Here is a 19,504-nt window from a genome sequence, read left to right as displayed (position 1 = left end):
TCCTTACAAGTTTTAAAGTTTAAAGATTATTAAACAAAATTCATTGAAAATGAAATATGTTTTACTATTACTTGTGTACAATGGATTTCTATTATTTTCATTTTCACTCTGGCCAAAGTCAACTTCCAGCTGGGTTTCAAACCCCTTAGAAAACACAACAGAAATCCTCAAATGATTTCTTAAAAGTGATTCTTAATAATAACGCAAGTCCTGACTCTCCTGTACTTTTGCTGCTACCATCTAGAAGGAGGCTCACGAGCCTCAGGACACCACCAGAATCAGAAACAGTTATAACCCCTCAACCATCAGGCTCCTGAACCTAAGAGGGTAACTTCACTCAACTTCACTGCCCCATTTTTGAAATGTTCCCACAACCTAAAGACTCATTTTGAAGGACTCTTCACCTCATGTTCTTGATATTTATTGCTTTTTTATTATCATCATCTTTTTGTATTTGCACAGTCTGTTGTCCTTTGCACATTGGTTGAACACACAGTTGGCGCAGCCTTTCATTGATTCTATTATGGTTAATATTTCATTATGGATTTATTGAACATGCCCACAAGAAAATGAATCTCAGGGTTATATATGTACTTTGATAATAAATTTACCTTGAACTTTAAAATTAATTATTCATAGAAAACCTTTTACTACTTCTAATGAATAAACCACTCTGTACTAATTATCACAGTAACACATTGTCTTGTTGGCAGTTTGTGATAGAAAAATAATTTAACAATGAAAAGTGCTGAAGTTTTGAGAGTTCAAGCTTCACGCTGTTTCAAGTTGTTCTTTAGGAAAACTCACTCAAAAGGAGATGGAGGGACCTTTACTACTGATGTCTAGAGATGCATGTAAATGAGGCACATCCTTAAAAGCGAATTAAGTCATCTAAAATTTAGAAGCATTTTAGAATCCCTACACAAGGGATTATGTAGCTCTATTCCCATCCCCAAAAGATTGCATAATTTTAAATTCTGTCCAATTAAAATTTTCAACATGAAGGTTCCTTTACTTCCCCACATTTTGTACATCAATGAAACAAAATGGCTGTATCAACCCGAAAATCTATTATCTAAGATCTACACGAGGAAATCTGCAGATGCTGGAAATTCAAACAACACAAAATGCTGATGGAACACAGCAGGCCAGGCAGCATCTATAGGGAGAAGCACTGTCGACGTTTCAGGCTGAGACCCTTCGTCAGGACTGAAACGTCAACAGTGCTTCTCCCTATAGATGCTACCTGGCCTGCTGTGTTCCATCAGCATTTTGTGAGTGTTGTTATCTAAGATCTACATTTGATTCTAGAGTAAAATTGACAAACATGATTTGATTACACAACTCAAATTTTCATTTAGCCCTCAATAAAATGAGAACACACAGAGCAATAAACCACTTCAATAACAATAAACACAAGCCACTTCACGCCTCATGCACATTTAATGCCAGCATAAGATTAAAATGCTTGTTTCTTTAACGATTTCTAAACGTTCTCAGATTTACATACTTTCCCACAACCACCTCCAGGCTCAAAACAATTGAGCCTGCATATGGATGAAGGTTTACTGATGTCATGCACAGGTTAAAGGGAGACAACAGAATGCAAGCTCTTTTGTATCGCAGTTTCAAAAACTCAACTTTAAAAATCGGTGAAAGTCTATGGTGACACCATTTAAAAGATTGCTTCTGTTGTGGATTCAGGGAACCATGGAATTAATCATGGAGAAACTGAGCACATCAAGTAATCAACAAAACAAATTAAGAGGTAAGCTTTAATATTGCACCAGTGTTGTAATGCAAGACAGGAATTCAATACAGGAATACTGCTATACAAGGCTCAAAATATGAAGTAGCCTGTGGTGTTGAATTGATGTGCAATCCTCCATGCCAAAGTGGAGTAAAAGACCGGTTAACCCAACCCACATTTGTTTGCATGAATCAGACACAAAGATCATATAAAATGTAGAAAGATACACAGGTGTGAATAAGACAATCGACAAGTGAAATTTAAAAATGCTTATATGTTGTTACTTAATGGATATAAGATTACAAAGAATGGTGGAAACAACTTTTAGAAGCCATCTCCCGAACAAGCCGTGAACTTTTCAGTGCCTATAACACTTCCCACAGCTACCACTATATTAGAATCTTTTCCTCTCTCAGAAACAATTCCTAACCCATCACCTCTCAATCCTAACAGTCATTTATTTTATCTCTCATCTCAGACATATTTCTCACCCTTTTCCCATAGCACTTCCCTCACTACATTAAATGTTAAGGGAACAAAGTGAGATTTGAACCATGAAGATGAGACAAGAAAGCTAACAGTAAACAAGTAGGGAATTAATTAACTTCAGATAGATGGTTAACAGAACATATTAGATCTAATGGAACAAAGATGCCATTCTTTACTTTTACCCTACTTTACTTATTCCTTTAAGAAGCATGTTTGTTCATTAATATTAAGAAAGGCAAGGGAATAAACAAAAAATACATTATAGTATAGAACATTACAGCACAATGCAGGCCTTTCAGCCCACAATATTGTGCCAACCTTTTAACCTACTCCAAGATCAATCTAACCTTTCCCTAATTAAATCTGCCTAATGCACTAATTAAACCTGCCTAATTAAACTAATTAAACATAGCAATCTCCATTCACATGAATGTGATTTATCATCTCCTGGAGAATAACATTTTATTTAGCTTTATTTTGTAAGTAGAACTTTTAGTATTTTAAACTTGAAAAACTTGTAGTATTTCTCACATTTAATACAATTCAAGTGTTATTTACTATTAATGGCTAATAAAGAGATTTGCAAACATACCAGACCTCTGACAGCTGGCTAGCTAGAAAATCTAGGGAGAAGGGGACAAGCAAAAATGAGACATGAACAGCTGCCAAAATTGTTTTCCATATTCAGCAGTCTGCCAACACAAAGGCAGGTCCTGTGCTGTACACAAGTCACAATGAAATCTGAAAACTGGTCTTAGTGGAAAAATGAATATGGAGGGAGTCATCAATTCTGGGACAATGGAAGGGAAACCCTTTTCAGAAACAGAATCACATTTAATATCACCAGCATATGTCATGAAATTTGCTATCATGCAGCAGCAGCAGCATGTGTGTGTGTGTGTCTGTGTGTGTATGTATATATATACACACACACACGCTGTAATTCAGTTTTTAATTATTAAAAATTAAATTTAATACAAAAAAAAGTAGCACATGGGTTCAATGTCCATTCAGAAAATTTGATGGGAGAGGGAAAGAAGCGGCTTCTGAATTGTTGAGTAAGTGCCCTCAGGCTCCTGCATTTCCTCCCTAATGGTATCAATGAGAAGAGGGCATGTCATGGGTGATGAAGGTCCTTAATGATGCATTGCTCCTTGAAGATGTTCTGGATGCTGTGGAGGCCGACTGAGTTTATAACTTTCTGCAGCTTTTAGTAAAATTGGCACAAGACCCAAGATGATTGACAAATGCAGCACTCTCAGAACATTTGGAAGTTTCCCCAAGGCAAAACTTCAACTTGCACTTAGAACATATTTAACAGAAAACCATCCCAAACTCCTGATCAAACAGAAACTGAATCAAAGAATAACAGGATCAGGAGCCAAAAGTTTAATTAGGAGGTAAGATTTCAGGATTTTAATTCACTTCATTTCCCACAATCTCTTTCCTCTTTTTGAGACACAGTTGCCATTAATAAGATGAAGGAAGCACAAGATGGATGTTTATATTGTGGCTAGGCCACTGATCAATCCTATAAAAGAGAGGCTACCTATTGTTGACATTCAAGGACCTTACCTTTACAGTGTCCTGCCATTAAAAATCACTGGGTTCACCATTCAGCAGAAACTCAACTAGATAAACCAATTAAATAATATTGACTATAGGTGCATGTCAGAGAGGCTGGTATACAGTGGAAAAACAATTTTCTGAGCATGATGGACTATTCGTCACTCACTTGAGAGAATACAAAGCCAAAAGAAGCCTAGCAGTAATCAAGACAAAACAGCCAACATTATTATTCTGGTTACAATCTGCACCATCTAGAAATTGCACTGCACGATAACTGAAGCAGCACCTCCCAAACCCATAGCTTCTACTTTCAAAGACAACAGCAGAAGGTGCATAGGAATGCCATGGGAATGTAGGTTCCTCTACAAATTGTACTTAGAAATGCATCATCGGTTATTCAGTGTCACTGGGTCTAAAATCCTAGGACTCCATTCCCATCAGCACTGTGCATATACCTTCACTAGAAGGACTGCAGCAGTTCAAGCTGTGAGCTCACCAACATCTTCTCAATGACATCTGGGGTAGGACAGACTCTGGCCTGGCCAGCAATGTGCAGAAGAGCAAAATACTAATAGAGATAAGAGCGTAACTCTAGAATAAAGTAAATTCACACCTAATTTTCTTGGTAAAAAACACAAAACAGGATTATTATGCAGGTTACAAAATTATTCAATTTATAATCCTGTAGGCTTGATATAATGAAGACCAAGTTTAGAATGAGGCTACATCCACACTACGCCAGATAAATCTGTAACCGAAGCTTTTTCTCTTCATTTTTACCCGCCATCCACACTAAAACGGCGTTTTCGTCCCCCGAAACCAGAGCTTTTCAGAAACGCTTTCCAGGGTGGGTATTTTTGAAAACGCTGCTCAGGCAGATCAGTGTGGATGGGGTAACCGGAGACTTCTGAAAACGCTGACAGATGGCAACACGTTATTTCATTGTTTTCTTGAACGCAACCTAACAATTTCAGAACAGACAGCAAAGAGACTGAAGCCAGAAGAGTTAGAAATGTACTCACCAAATACTTTGACCCATAACTTACTGAATAAATAAGTATACTCACTTTGCCCTATTTTCTGTCCTTGCTCGTATAAAGGTGGTTTACCTATTTATGTATGTATTTCTCTGACAATAGATGTGTAACAGCCTAATGTAACATTGTATGGAAATACAAGATAACACTGATGCAGACATGTTTTATACATTTAACAAGGTGCTTTATTAATGCAACAGAGTTAGTCAGTTTTTCAATGTTCGTTGTCAGCCGGGTCAATCCGTCCGTGAACTCCCTGTTGGTTGCCACCATACGCTCCAGTATTTGTTTTTTTTTAAACTTTTAAGTTCTCCTGCGCGAAAGCCAACAGTTGTCCGTCATTTTAAGTTTTTCTAGTCTGTAACTATACAAACGCGCACTTTTACGGCGAGATTCGACACCAAACATGTCGCTTGTTTTCAGTAGATGTGTCCTGCACATGCGCAGGTGGAGGAGATTCGCCAAAATCTCCGTTTCAGTGTGGATAGAGATATTTTCAAAAACGCATAATGTGGACGCCTATCGTTTTTACACGAAAACGGCGTTTTCAAAATTATCCGGTCTTGTGTGGATGTAGCCTAAGACTGACAAACTGTTGGAGGCATGCCAAACAAGGAACATTTCTACATTCAGAAACTTGTAATTTGCTCTGGAATGTATTCAGTAATACAAGGGGAAAAATCTCAAGTCCTCCAAAGATTCTGCTTTTAATTTCCCCCTATTGCAATCATTTCCATATAAGGTCACAGTCCAATTCAGAAAACAAGCAAACAATTTGCCATTATGTTAAGACCATAAGACGTAGGAGCAGAATTAAGCCATTCCACCAATCATGTCTGTTCTACCATGGCTGATTTATTATCCCTCTAACCTCATTCTCCTGTGTTCTCCCCATAACCTCTGAGGACCTGACTAATCAAGAAGCTATCTTCTTCCACTTAAATATACTCAACAACTTGGCCTCCACAGCAGTCTGTGGCAATGAATGCCACAGATTCACAACCTCTGGCTAAAGAAATTCCTCCTCCTGTTCTAAATGCATGTCCCTCTATTCTAAGGCTGTAGCATCTGTAAATAGACTTACCCACTATAGGAAGCATCCTCTCCACATCCACTCTATCTGGATCTTTCAAAATTTGATAGGTTTCAGTGAAATTCACCCCAACCCCCACCACCTCCGATCTTCTAAACTCCAGCAAGTAGAGGGACAGAGCCATCAAACACTCCTCATATGTTAACCCCTTTCATTCCCGGAATCATTCTTGTGAATCTTCCTCTGGATCCTCTCCAACATCAGGGCATCTTTTCTTAGATAAAGAGCCCAAAATTGCTCACAACGCTAAGTGTGCTTTGACCAATGTCTTATAAAGCCTCAGTTACATCTTTGCTCTTATATTCTAGTCCTCTTGAAATGAATGCTAACATTGCATTTGCGTTCCTCACCACTTACTCAATCTGCAAGCTAACGCTTAAAGAATCCTTCACAAGGACTCTCAAGATCCTCTGCACCTCTGATTTTTGAATTTTCTCCGTTTAGAAAATAGTCTACGTGTTTATTCCTTTTACCAAAGTGCATGATCATATACTTCCCAACAGTGCATTCCATCTGCCACTTCTTTGCCCATTCTCTCAATTTGTCCAAGTCCTTCTGCAAACTCCCTTCTTCCTCAACACTACCTGCCCCTCTACCCATCTTTATATCGTCCACAAAGCTATCAATTCCATCATCTAAATCACAGATATATAACTCAAGAAGAACCTGTCCCAACACAGACCCTTGACGAACATCACTTGCCACCGGCAGCCAACCAGAAAAGGCTTCCTTTATCTGCACTCTTTACCTCCTGTCAAGTCAGCCAATTTTAAATCAGTGCTAGTATCTTTTCATGATACCATGTGCTCTTATCTAGTTAAGCAACCTCTTGTCAAAGACCTTCTGAAAATCCAAGTAAACAACATCCACTGACTCTCTTAAGTCTATCCTGCCTGTAATTTCCTTAAAGAATTCCAACAGATTTGTCAGGCAAGATTTCCCCTTAAGAAAACTGTGCTGACTTTGATGAAAATACTTGCTGTTATCTGCCATCTCTTTGCCCCTATTACTATCTCTCCAGCATTATTTTTCAACAATACGATTCCTACTCCCACCTCTTCTACTCTTTGTATTTCTGAAAAAAAATTCTGATACTTTTGGTATCCTGTTTTATATTATTGGCCAGCTTATCTTCATATTTCAACTTTTTGCTCCTGGCTTTTTCTGTGCCTTCTATTGATTCTTTAAAAGGCTCTCAATTCTCTAACTTTTCACTATTTTTTGCTATATTTTATATCCTCTTTCCTTTTATGCTGTCTTTGACTTCTCTTATCAGTCACAGGGCCTCATCCTCTAGAATACTTCATCTGTTTTGTAAATGTGCCTCTAAGTACACAAAAACCTCATCCTTAATAATAATCTCCAACATGTTCCCAACCATTGAAATCAAGCTAACCGGCCTATAATTTCCTTTCTTCTGACTCCCTTCCTTCTTGAAAAGGAGAGTGAAATTTGCAATTTTCCATTTCTCCTGAACCTTTCCAGCATCTAGTGATTCTTGAAAGATCATTACTTATGCCTGCACAATCTCTTCAGCTAACTCTTTCAGAACCCTGGGATGTAATCCACTTGGTCAAGATGATTTATTTATCTCGCTACAGACTTTTCAGTTTCCCAAAAGCCTTCTTAGTAATAGCAACTACACTGACTTCTGCCCTGACACTCGAATTTCTAGCATACTGCTAGTACCTTTCACAGTGAAGACTAATGCAAAATACTTATTATCTGCCATCTCTTTGTCCCTATTACTACCTCGCCAGCATTATTCTTCAACAGTCTGATTCCTACTCCCACCTCTTTTATTCTTTATATTTCTGAAAAATATTCTGATACCTTTGGTATCCTGTTTTATATTATTGGCCAGCTTATCTTCATATTTCAACTTTTTGTTCCTGGCTTTTTCTGTGCTTTCTATTGTTTATTTTAAAAAGGCTCCCAATTCTCTAACTTCTCACCAACTTTTTGCTATATTTTATGTCCTCTTTCCTTTTACGCTGTCTTTGACTTCTCTTATCAGTCACAGGGCCTCATCCTCCCTTTAGAATAGTTCTTCATCTTTAGGATGCATCTATCTTGTACCTTCCAAATTGCACCCAGAAACTCCAGCCATTGCTGTTTTACTATCATCCCTGCTGTGTCTCCTTCCAATCAATTTTGGCCAGTTCCCATCTCACCTCTGTAATTCCCTTTACTCCACTATAATACTGATACAACTGACTCTCTACTCCCTCTCAAACTGCAGGGTGAATTCTGCCATGTTATGATCACTGTCTCTCATCCGTTCCTTTACCTTCAGCTCCCTAGTCCAATCTGGTTCATTACACACCCAATCCGGAATTGCCTTTTCTCTAAGTGGGCTCAATCATAAGCCGCTCTAAAAAAACATTTTGTAAGCATTCTACAATATCCCTCTTGGGATCCAGTACCAATTTGATTTTCCCAATCTAGCTGCATATTGAAATCCGCCATGACTTTTGTAACGTTACCCTTTGTACATGCCTTTTCTACCTCATATTGTAATTTGTATTCCACATCCTGCCTACTGTTCAGAGGCCTGTATATAACTTCTATCAGGGTCTTCAGAGTTTCTTAACTCTACCCACAAGAATTCTACATCTTCCAATCCTATGTCACCTCTTTAAGGATTTGATTTCATTTTTTTTACCAATAGAGACACCGCTCCCCCTCTACCTACCTGCCTGACCTTTCAATACAATGTGTATCCTTGGATGTTAAACTCCCAACTATAAATCTTCTTTCAGCCACAACTCAGTGACGCTCACAACATTGTACCTACCAATCTCAACTTGCAGTGCAGTTAATCTGCCACATTCCATATAGTGCATGCATTCAAATATAACACCTTCAGTCCTGTATTTGCCCTTTCAATTTTGCCCCATGTTATACATCAACTCATCCCACCGACTGCAATTTTGTCCTAATCTGCCTGTCCTTCTTCACAATCTCACTACACAATCAATCGACTTGCATACCAACTGCCCCATCCTCAGCCCCTTCACTCCAGTTCCCATCCCCCTGCCAAATTAGTTTAAACCCTCCCCAACAGCTATGGCAAATCTGCCCGCAAAGATTCAGGTGTAATCTATCCTTTCTGTACAGGTCATATCTTCCCTAGAAGAGATCCCAATATCAAAAAATCTGAAACCCTGCCCTCCCCCCCGCACCAATTCCTCAGCCACACATTCACCTGCCAAATCGCCTTATTCTTACCCTCATTGGTGCATGGCACAGACAGCAATCCAGAAATTATTACTCTGGAAGTCCTGTTTTTCATTTTTCTATCTAACACCTTATATTTACTCTTCAGGAGCTCCTCACTTCTCCTATGTATGTCATTGGTGCCAATATGTTTGATCATTATGTGGAATACACAAGACTCGTCTACTTACTTTTATTACCTAACACACCTTGAAATTTCAACTCAATTCAACAACTCAATGCAATATTTGAGAATAAAAATAAGTACTTAAGTTATTTCAGAACGTATCTAATACAAATGTTTTTCTTTACAAAAGGAACAAATTCAGAGTGGAACACCATAATCAATGACAAGGTTTTTTTCCACATTAGTGATTAAAATTGCAAACAATTCAACAGTATTCATCAAAAGTGTATTATTGTCCTTAATTCAGACTACCATTTAATCATAATGTGCCAAAGTAATTAAAACATTAAATACAGCATTGAGTGCTAGTCAAATCACTACAAACTGATCATGTACTTACACTAGTTACTCTACGATAGATCTGAGCAGCATTCTGACATTCCGAGTATGGATATTCTGACGTTGCCATCTCTAGCATACACATCCCAAAAGCGTAAACATCAACAGATTCGTCATATTTTTCTTCATACATCTCAGGAGCCATGAACTCAGGGGTACCTTAAATTAAAAGAATGTTTCAGTCTCTAACAGACTCAGTGAGTAGAGGCTGTCGGTACTCACCGATGGAAGACGATGATGAAGATGATGACCTGTGGGGGAAGACAAAGTGGAGGCGAAGGAGAGCCCTTCTCAGTTACTCAGCAACAAAACAACACAAAAGTTTTCATCTGCAAGGCATCCAGAATGGACGACTGAACCAAGATGACCTAATTGAGAGTTGCTAGAGTGAGTATTCTGGAGCCACAACTCCAAAAAGTAAATATTTTAAATTTAAAAGTCCATGGTACAATGACATTACATATAGAATACTTACTTCCTCCTTCTGCTTCTTTCAAAACAATGAAGTGGCCAATTCAGAGCATACCTTGCTTTTGTTTTTATATATACTTCACTCACTTGAATTCTTACTTAATATTGTTGATGGCTTACTTAAATTGCAAAGTGTAACATGAATTTACTTAAAGTATGCCCATGTTTCATTTGCAGATTATTCAGTTTCCATAAACTGAAATGAAACCCACTAGCATACTTCAAGAAAAACTGTTAAGATGGACTATAGCAATTATGCTTCTTACATTTGACAGAAACTAAGTTGCCTTGCAAATGAAAATTGCTGTATGAACACAAATTTAAGCTTTCAGAAACCTTGATCTACAAATCATCAGAAAGGCAACTCACCACAGCTTTCTTTATAGCACTTACCGTTCAACTGCAGTATGTTTACGTCTACTGCAGCTGGGGAAAGTAGATATCCTACAAGTTGAAAACACTTGGAATACAGAAAATTGAGTAAAGAGGGCTCACCGGGGTATCCAGACCAAAGATATGCTGCAGAACATAACACCCTGAGATAGTTTGAGTTTATCTACAGCTATCTTTCAGAACATTTATAAAGTGGATGAATAAGTCTAATTTCCCGATTTTTAAACAATGCAGTCACCTTTATCAAAGTTATTCACCAAGCCAATTTTGCTTTTGCTATATTGCAAAATTCTTTAATAAAAAAATTGCCTAATTTGTCAACTTACCTATTACACTTTTTGCAAATGATGCCCTTTTTAATGTAGCAAGGCCAAGATCACCAACTTTAACTGATCCAGTAGGGCCTGTAATGAAGATGTTGTCACACTTCAAATCTCTGTGGATGATAGGTGGGGTACGAGTATGAAGAAAATGGAGTCCCTTCAAGATTTGACGGCACCAGCTTCGAAGCACTTTGATTTTCATCACCTTAAACCTTTTTAAGTAGCTGAAATGAAGGTGGAGAAGATATTGAAATCTGATTGCTACACTAAATAAGCCATACAAATATTATGTTTCTTAATTCAGTTCAATGTCAAAATTACAGACCAAGCGTACCCATGCACTGATTAAACAGTACTTTGATGGTATCTTAATCTTGTATAATAACATCACATGAGAAAACTTCTGCATGGACGAATTACATAGCATTCATGTACAAGTAGAAAGGACACAATGCAAATATTGAGTAATTTCTTTGGAACCATATCTGACATTTGCATTGTTTTGTTAAATGCATGCCCCACAATATACCACTAACATCACCATTAACACTAACTAGCATCTTCAATTCTGGATTTAAATTCATTCCAGTGACCTACATTTATCTCATTTCAAACTGTTTCACTTGAGCACCCTCAAAAAAACGTAGACATTCAAGGCTAAATTAAAGAGGCATATTTTAAGAAGTGCCTTAAAGAAGATTTTGCAGACAAAGGTACAGTACTCTTCTTTTTACATCATCTTGACATATCAAAAAGCCAAAACCAAAGCTTCTTTTGTTCCATGCTTTACAAGAAAAACCTTTGCAGATTTCCTCAGAATTAAAGTAGTTAATTTTGCACCTCCAAGAATAAAATTGTCTATTTGATGTAAATTTTGGCTGACTTCGTACGGTGGGTTCACATACAACATGTTGAAGCTGCCAGATGGCACACAAGTACTACTTTTGCAGCCATCATGGGTAAACCTGCTGGACTTAAACCAAAATAAGTAAATAAAAGTATGGTCATGCATTTGTAACTAATTCAACAATTTAATGTACTGAAAAAAGGTTTGCAGAAGGAAATTTACATGACACTATCAAATTATATACAATTCAAATTATATCAATGCAGTGGACATAAATATTTTGTCACTGATCAGAAAAATGGAGGTAATGTTTAATTGCCATCAAATCATGCACCCTTTGATAGATACGCTTGTGTTTTTGAGCAAGCCACAAGAGGGCACCATTGATGTCTTTTTTACACACAAACCTCAACATTCACTGACATTGAATAAACTACAAGGCAAGTGAAAATTGGAATCCAGATTTTATTTAGTTGCATTTAGCTTAAATGAGTGGATATATCCAAAAAGTTGGCCTAATTGGATGTATCTCTGTGCCGAAAGAATTATGATTCTTGATAATCAATTTGTATTTATTGACTTCATAACATACTCTAGATTGCCCTGACCTTGAACATCAGACAATATGGTTAGGCTTACTTTTTTCCCCATTGAGAAACTGGCTTTATTCTCTATTTAGATAAACATGCCCATATGTTAATAAATTTTTTTGTCAATGCATACTTCCACTCAAATGTCAAAAATTTCTTCAATCAATTGATATGCTGAGCTACAGAAAAGTAAAAGCCCATGTAATCCAAGGTAGTTACATTTAATATAAAAATTGACTCAATACCAGTAAAGGGAAAAACTGATAGAACGTTTTGTGAGTGAGAAATTTTTGTATGCTTTGGCCAAGCTCAGTACTAAGCTGTTCAATTTTCAAGGTGAAAGTAAATGATTTGGACTCAAATGTAGCAAACACAATAAAGAATTTGTCCATTGTACAAAAATTCAGTTTATTTAATGGGAGCGAAATGAAACTTTTATGCTGTAGGAGGCTATCAATGCACTGGTTTAGTGGGCGCAAAACTGACAAATGGAATTCAATTCTCAAATGTAATAAGACATTTAAGGAGAAGCAAGGCAAAGCAATGAAGAATAAATGACAGGCTACAAAGTTGTTGAGGACAACAGAAGGACTTTGAAGTTGAGCTTCAGAATTTCGGAAGTTGATGGGAGTGCACGATAATGGGATGAATGCAGCATACAAGGTAACTGCTTTTAACAGACTATGTTAATTAAACTAAATTTATATATTTATACCACAGAATTTAAGTTGAAAATACACAAGGATTATTAAAGTTACTAAAAGTCTGTATTAATAAAGGGAAAGAAAATCACTTTGATTCAGATTTCATTTTAAATTGTCTGATTACAAATGAATCAAAGGTCCAGAAAACATTGAATACATTGCTATTTCAAAGAGAGTTTGAAGGTAACAGTTGGTGCAATTGATAAAGTGAATGCCTTACACTTCACATGGCATCTATTTGTTCTCCATGACTATGTGAATACATACCATGTCCTAAAGACTACTGAAAATTACCATTATTGTAGGCAAGAGACAAAAAGGATCAAGGGGCCGTGGATGGGCATACAACAGGAAAAAAAATTTAGTACGGGGAAATAATTATGGAGAGAGAATAGATCAAAGCAGAAGACATAACTTGAAATGTGAAATAATAAACATGAGATTCTGTAATGGATGCTGGAAATCCAGAGTAACATACACAAAATGCTGGAGGAAGTCAGCAAATCAGTCAGCATCTATACAGAGGAATAAATGTCAATTTTATTCCTCCCATAGAAGCTGCCTGACCTGCTGAATTCCTCCAGCATTTTGTGTTACTTGAAGCAAGAGCTGTGAGAATTTGAGAATGGTGTCAGTATTTTCTGGTGAGTTTAACTGAGCAGGAGGCTAAAAGAGGCATAATTGCAAATTGTTGGTTAATACTTGATTAATTTAACTTATTAAATGGCAGCCAGCAAAAAGAAGTTCACAAGCATAACAGCCATTGCACCAAGAATGATTGTTCTGCGAGAGGCCTGAGGGAGAGAGCTGGTGGAGGAATTGGAGTGGATAGCATTTTATGCTGCTCAGGCAGAGATATCATTGGGAAAAGAGACCAACAAGAGGAAACGGGCAGAAAGAACAGTAGAGATGGCAGGAATTGACCAAAAAAAAACTGAGGAAGCAAATGGAAAATGGCATTGGGTGATAGAGTTGTATGCAGCAAGACAAATGGCAGGTTTCTAAGAAACTGGAAAAAATAAAGCAGCAAATTGAGGATTGTAGTGGCTTATTGAAGACTACAGACAGGATTTAAATAAAAGGAAGAGTTTAAGGTTACACATTTTGAATATGGAGCTGCTTCTGATATCCAATTAGATCAACTAAAGCTTTATAAAAAACCTGAGGACATATTGTGGGCACAAGACCTATAAGAGATGGAGCACTCTTGGTGAACTGTAAAGAAAGTAAGCAATGTGAAGAAATTTCAGGGTTAAAAGCTCTGGGAGGAAGGAAAGTAACACCAAGCAAATACTGAATGACAAGCAACACACACAAAATGCTGGTGGAACACAGCAGGCCAGGCAGCATCTATAGGGAGAAGCACTGTCGACGTTTCAGGTCTCGGCCCGAAATGTCGACAGTGCTTCTCCCTATAGATATTGCCTGGCCTGCTGTGTTCCACCAGCATTTTGTGTGTGTTGCTTGAATCTCCAGCATCTGCAGATTTCCTCGTGTTTGCTCTTTAAATACTGAATGACAGTGGCTTTGGGGAGTAATTCCAGGTGTGCCTCTAAATGTACCAAGTTAAAAATAATTTGGTTGAAGGAAAAGATGTGGATGCTAAATACTTAAAAGGGTTTCATGGTGGAATTAGAAGAGTTAGCTTATCAGTGTTGATTAAACTTGATGGAAAAAACATTGTCACTTAGGGTTAATTTAGGTTAGATGAACTATATACAGTGCTGCTAGCAAGTTTGCGAACCCTGTAGAATTTTCTCTATTTTTGCATAAATATGACCTAAGATGTTATCAGATCTTCACGCAAGTCCTAAAGCTAAATAAAGAGAACCCAATTAAATAAATAACAAAATACATTATACTTGTTCATTTATTTATTGAGAAAACTGATCCAGTATTACAAGTATTTGTTGGAAAAAGTATGTGAACCTTTGCTTTCAGTAACTGGTGTGACCCCCTTGTACAGCAATAACTTCAACAAACGCTTCTGGTAACTGTTGATCAGTCCTGCGCAATCGGCGGAGTAATTTTAGGCTGTTCCTCCTTACAAATTTGCTTCAACTCTGGGATGTAAGTGGGCTTCCTTGCATGAACTGCTTGCTTCAGGTCCTTCCACAACATTTCTATAGGAATATGGACAGTAGTTTCCTCCATGACTTTCTCATTTGTTTTTCCTCCATGGTGTCCTTCCACGAACATTCTTGTTCAGCTTTTTACTCTTAGTGGACACATGAACAGAGACTTTAGCAAGTTCTAGAGATTTCTGCAGGTCATTTGCTGTTACCTTTGGGTTCTTTTTCATCTCCTACAGCATTGCATCTTGTGCTCTTGGTGTGATCTTTGCAAGATGCCCACTCCTAGGGAGAGTAGCAACAGTACTGGGTTTCCTCCATTTGTAGAGAATTTATGGGGACTGGTGAACACTCAGGTCTTTAGAAATGCCTTCATAGCCTTTTCCAACTTTGCATCTCTACAATACTTCTTCTAAGGTCCTCTGAAAGTTGTTTTGATCAAGGCATGGTGTACATAAACAGATCATTCTTGAGAAGAGCTGGCTCTGTCAGTAACCTAACTTTGTGCTTTTTTTAAAAAAAAATAGGGCAGGGCATCTCTATAACCCACACCTCCAATCCCATCTCATCAACTGGAATACCTGACCCCAAATAGCTTTTGTCGAAGGCATTACCCCAGAGGTTTACATACTTTTTCCGACAAATACATGTAGTACTGGATCAGTTTTCTCAATAAATTGACAAATATAATGTTTTTGTGTTATTAATTTAATTGGGTTCTCCATCTAGTTTTAGGGCTTGCTTGAAGTTCTGATCACATTTTAAGTCATTTATGCAAAAATAGAGAAAGTTCTACAGGGTTCACAAACTTTCTAGCAACACTAACTGGAGTCTATGTACTACCCCCTCATATGTTTTCAGTAACCAAAAATTTGGTCATGTAGCAGCTGTGTGTAGTGGTAAAAAAGTGCTGGGGTAGATGTGGTGAACAGGATTATTGTAATAGTGGAGAAGACATTAGGTCAAATTGTAGCAAAATTGTGGAGGGGAACATAGCTCTGTTTATGCTAATGCGCTATATGTAAGAAAGCTGTAGAAGTGCAACGCAACCGGATAAAAAATGTGCTCATCATATGCAGGAACTCTTCAGAAAGAACAGAAAACTGTATCAATGGCACCTATTAATATCCAGAATACAAATAGATTTTAGTCAGTATGTAAAGAGTATAATTTAAAACAAAGGACTAATTGATTGTTGATAAACTAAAATGTGTTACTTTCATGGGAGGTGTGGTAACTTGTACAGTACAAACTAAAAGTAGATAGAAAATAGTGTTATATTAAAAGGTGCAGCAAAACATCAAGATAAAAGACCTAATGCTAGAAGTTATTAATAATGCTTTACAAGGGTAAATAATAATCATTCTTCAAAACAGGGTAGTTAATGTTTTCTAATCTTACAGTGGAATGTTAAGTTTATTAGCTAATGGTCGAGAATTTAAGAAATTTATTGCAGATCTACCAAATAAACCCAATGTTAAAATAGATAAGGAAACATAATTGAAATCTTGTGAGTTTTAAAATACAAGGTTATGTTGATATAAGATGCAATCAGAAAACAGGTAATGGTGTGGCTACCTTTAATAAAAATGGGATAGCACAGAGTTTAGAAATTAGAGCTGTTTATGAGTCAACTGTAGTTTGACTGTAATTTGGGTAAAGAATACTAAAGTAATAATCCTTGTGAAAGGTTAAAACCTGATATATTGGAAAGTAAGGGCAGAAATGGTAAAGATTATAAGGTGTGGGGAATTTAATACTCATAGTACAACATGAGGTTATAGTGACAAATATGAATGGGACAGTGGTGGAAGGCTTTCTGGATAAGTGTTTAGTGTGCTTGAATGATGCTCAGTAGGTGGCGGTAATGCACCTTATGTTGGTCTGCCAACCACCATAAACATTACTAGAAGAACAAAGCAGCTATGTTGGAGCAGTTTTTGTTAAATATCAATTTTAAGAGTGGGGAAACTGAAGCTCTCGCTCAGAAGTCTCAGCTGGTAGAGATGAAGTTAGTGGTCCAAGTGTGGGGAGTGAGATCAACTATTATTTTTTTTAAAAGGCTTCAGTGAGAAGGCAGTTATGAACAAGCAAGGTTTTATTTTGTCGATCTTTAGTCCTTGATCCAGGTGTAGGCAAGATGGTAGGGCAGAGGAATGCTCCTCCTGCCAGATATGGGAAGTCAGGGAACCTCATTATCTCCCTGATGATTACATCTGTGGGAGTTAAAGCCCCTGGCCAACAGGGGAAGGAACCGGATATGGAAGTAAATGTACTCAGGATCATCCAGGAAGCTCTGGAAGCTGAATATTTCATAAATGAGACTTTTACCCCTAAAGGTGGTCTCACCCACATACAAGTTTCATATAGATGGGTGACCATCAGGCAAAGCAAGGCAAGTATGCAGTCAGCAAAGCGTTTCCTTGTGGCCATTCCCCTCGGCAGCAAGTATACCCCTTCAGATTCTGGTGGGAGGGAGAGAAAGAGGGAGGGTGGGAGGAGGGAGCAGGGGAGATTATCTGTTAGGGCACAACAGCAGCAGCCAGATAAATGGCACTGTGGTTAGCTATGATGCTCAGCAGAGAGGCGTACAGTCAGGCAGAGCAATAGCGATAGCAGACTCAACATTTCGCAGGACAAGAAATTCTGTCCAACAGAAGATGGCCACAGAAGAGATACCAAGATGGTGCACTACCTCCCAGGTGCCAGGGTCAGTTACAACTGAGCAGAAGCAGAAAATACAAAGGAGACTGATGAACAGGTCGTTGTACACATTGGTACAAACAACTTAGGCAGAACAAGGGACAAGGTCCTGCAGAATGAGTATAAAGAAGTTAGATAAGAAAGTCAGGCCAGATGAATACCCTTTTCTGGCTGATAATAACCAACTGAAGAGCCAGTACAAGGAGCAGAGAGGGATATCCACTGACGTAGAGGCAACCTATACAAGTGGGACAAGATGCAGCTGAACCAGAGGGGAAACCAATATCCAAGCACGGAAATTTACTTTTGCCACCAGGGAGGGTTTCAGCTAGATTGGTGAGGGGGAGAGGCGGGGTGTGGGCATGGGCATGAGACTCAAGCAAGAAGTCAGAGGTATGAGAAACTAAAATGTATAAGCCTGGTGCTCAGGATAGCCAGGTTACAGTAAAAACACAGATGGTAGCATTGCTTTAAATTGTAACAATTTAACGCATGAAGCGTAACAGGTAAAGTGGATGAATTGAGTGTGTGGATTGCCTCTTGGTAATGAGATACTGTGGCCATAACAGAAACATGGCTGAGAGAAGGGAAGGATTTGCAGCTCAATGTTCCAGGATATCAATGCTTTAGGTATGACAGGGGAAAAGATAGGAGTGGAGGCATTGCCTTTTTAATAAGGGAGGACATCACAAGTGCTTAGAAATACTCTTCTAACAAAAACATTTGAGTAGAACTTAGAAATAAGAAAGGAATGGCCATCTTGGTAGGGCTATGCTTATAAACATACAACCACCTCACCACCACCACCTATAGTCAGCAGGAACCTGAGGAGCAGATGTGTCAAAAAATTTCACACAACAATTCTATTAGTTTTTAAACAGTCATGGAAAAATATAGAACAGGTGCACACATTAAATGTCCTGAACCGCAGCAGCTGGCAACTTTGAGGGCATTAGGCAGAATCTAGCCAGGGTTGAATGGGTGTCCCTATTTAAAGGCAAAGTAACAGTTGGCAAATAAGAGGTATTTAAAGGGCATTAAGGGTCCTGGTGCAGCATGTTCCTGTTAGGGTGAAGGGCAGACATACCAAGTTCAGTGAACCCTAAATGATCAAAAATAGAGGCTCTTGTCAGGAAAAAGGTGAAAGCGTATATCGCTTTTAGGCAGATGGGTTCAAATGAATCCTTCAACAAATATAAAGTTTAAGAGCATGCTTAAGAGGGAAATCAAGTGGGCAGAAGGTATGAGATGGATTTGTCAGGCACAGTAACAATAATCCCAAGAGGTTCTTCAATTATATTAAAACTGTCACTCGGGAGAGACCTTAATACCATTAGGGCCACCTAACTGTGGAACCGCAGGAGGTGGCTGAGATTGTGAATGTCTATATTTCCTCTGAGAATCATAGATGACAAAGAAATGAAGAAATTAGACCTTGGATCATACACATATATTAAGGATATCAATCAGCATGAACTTGATTTTTGTTTTATATTAAGGGTGACAAAAACAGTGTATTTGATGTGGTCTGCATAGATTTTTAGCAAGTCCTTCAGTGATGTCCTATATAGCAGGCTGATCAGGGGAAAATAAACCTGCAAGTTCTAAAAGCAAGAAGCAAATTTAATTTTTACAAAATGGCTCAGTTGAAGAATGCAAAGAAAAACATTAATAGAAGTTTAGGTGATATATAGCAGGATTTAATAGAACTCTATCAT

General features: G+C 37.9%; 1 protein-coding gene and 1 long non-coding RNA gene across 23 annotated transcripts in view; one reads left to right on the top strand and one right to left on the bottom strand.

Annotated features, from left to right (window-relative positions):
- LOC140734771 (serine/threonine-protein kinase WNK1-like) overlaps positions 1 to 19,504 on the bottom strand; it is a 153,704-nt gene that overhangs the window by 104,994 nt on the left and 29,206 nt on the right. For all 19 annotated transcript variants that reach the window (XR_012100611.1, XR_012100612.1, XM_073059239.1 and 16 more), the window contains exons 3-4: positions 10,874 to 11,094; positions 9,685 to 9,842 (exon numbers count right to left, since the gene is read on the bottom strand). Coding sequence is in view for 17 of the 19 variants with exons in the window: in XM_073059239.1 (XP_072915340.1) it covers positions 9,685 to 9,842; positions 10,874 to 11,094 (379 nt within the window). In the remaining 2 variants the exon portion in view is untranslated. The remainder of the gene's footprint in view (positions 1 to 9,684; positions 9,843 to 10,873; positions 11,095 to 19,504) is intronic.
- Positions 1,553 to 19,504, top strand: part of LOC140734773 (uncharacterized) — a 65,318-nt gene continuing 47,366 nt past the window's right edge. For 2 of the 4 annotated variants that reach the window (XR_012100614.1, XR_012100615.1), the window contains exon 1: positions 9,838 to 10,070. This is a non-coding gene — a long non-coding RNA (uncharacterized lncRNA). Of the gene's footprint in view, positions 1,769 to 9,837; positions 10,071 to 19,504 lie in introns of those variants that run through there. The other 2 variants (XR_012100616.1, XR_012100617.1) reach the window with 2 other exon arrangements.

This window comes from Hemitrygon akajei, chromosome 10 (assembly GCF_048418815.1).
Source record: "Hemitrygon akajei chromosome 10, sHemAka1.3, whole genome shotgun sequence".
Taxonomy (NCBI): Eukaryota; Metazoa; Chordata; class Chondrichthyes; order Myliobatiformes; family Dasyatidae; genus Hemitrygon; species Hemitrygon akajei.
The sequence above is the reverse complement of the archived record's forward strand: the minus strand, read 5'-3'. Positions and strand labels throughout refer to the sequence as shown.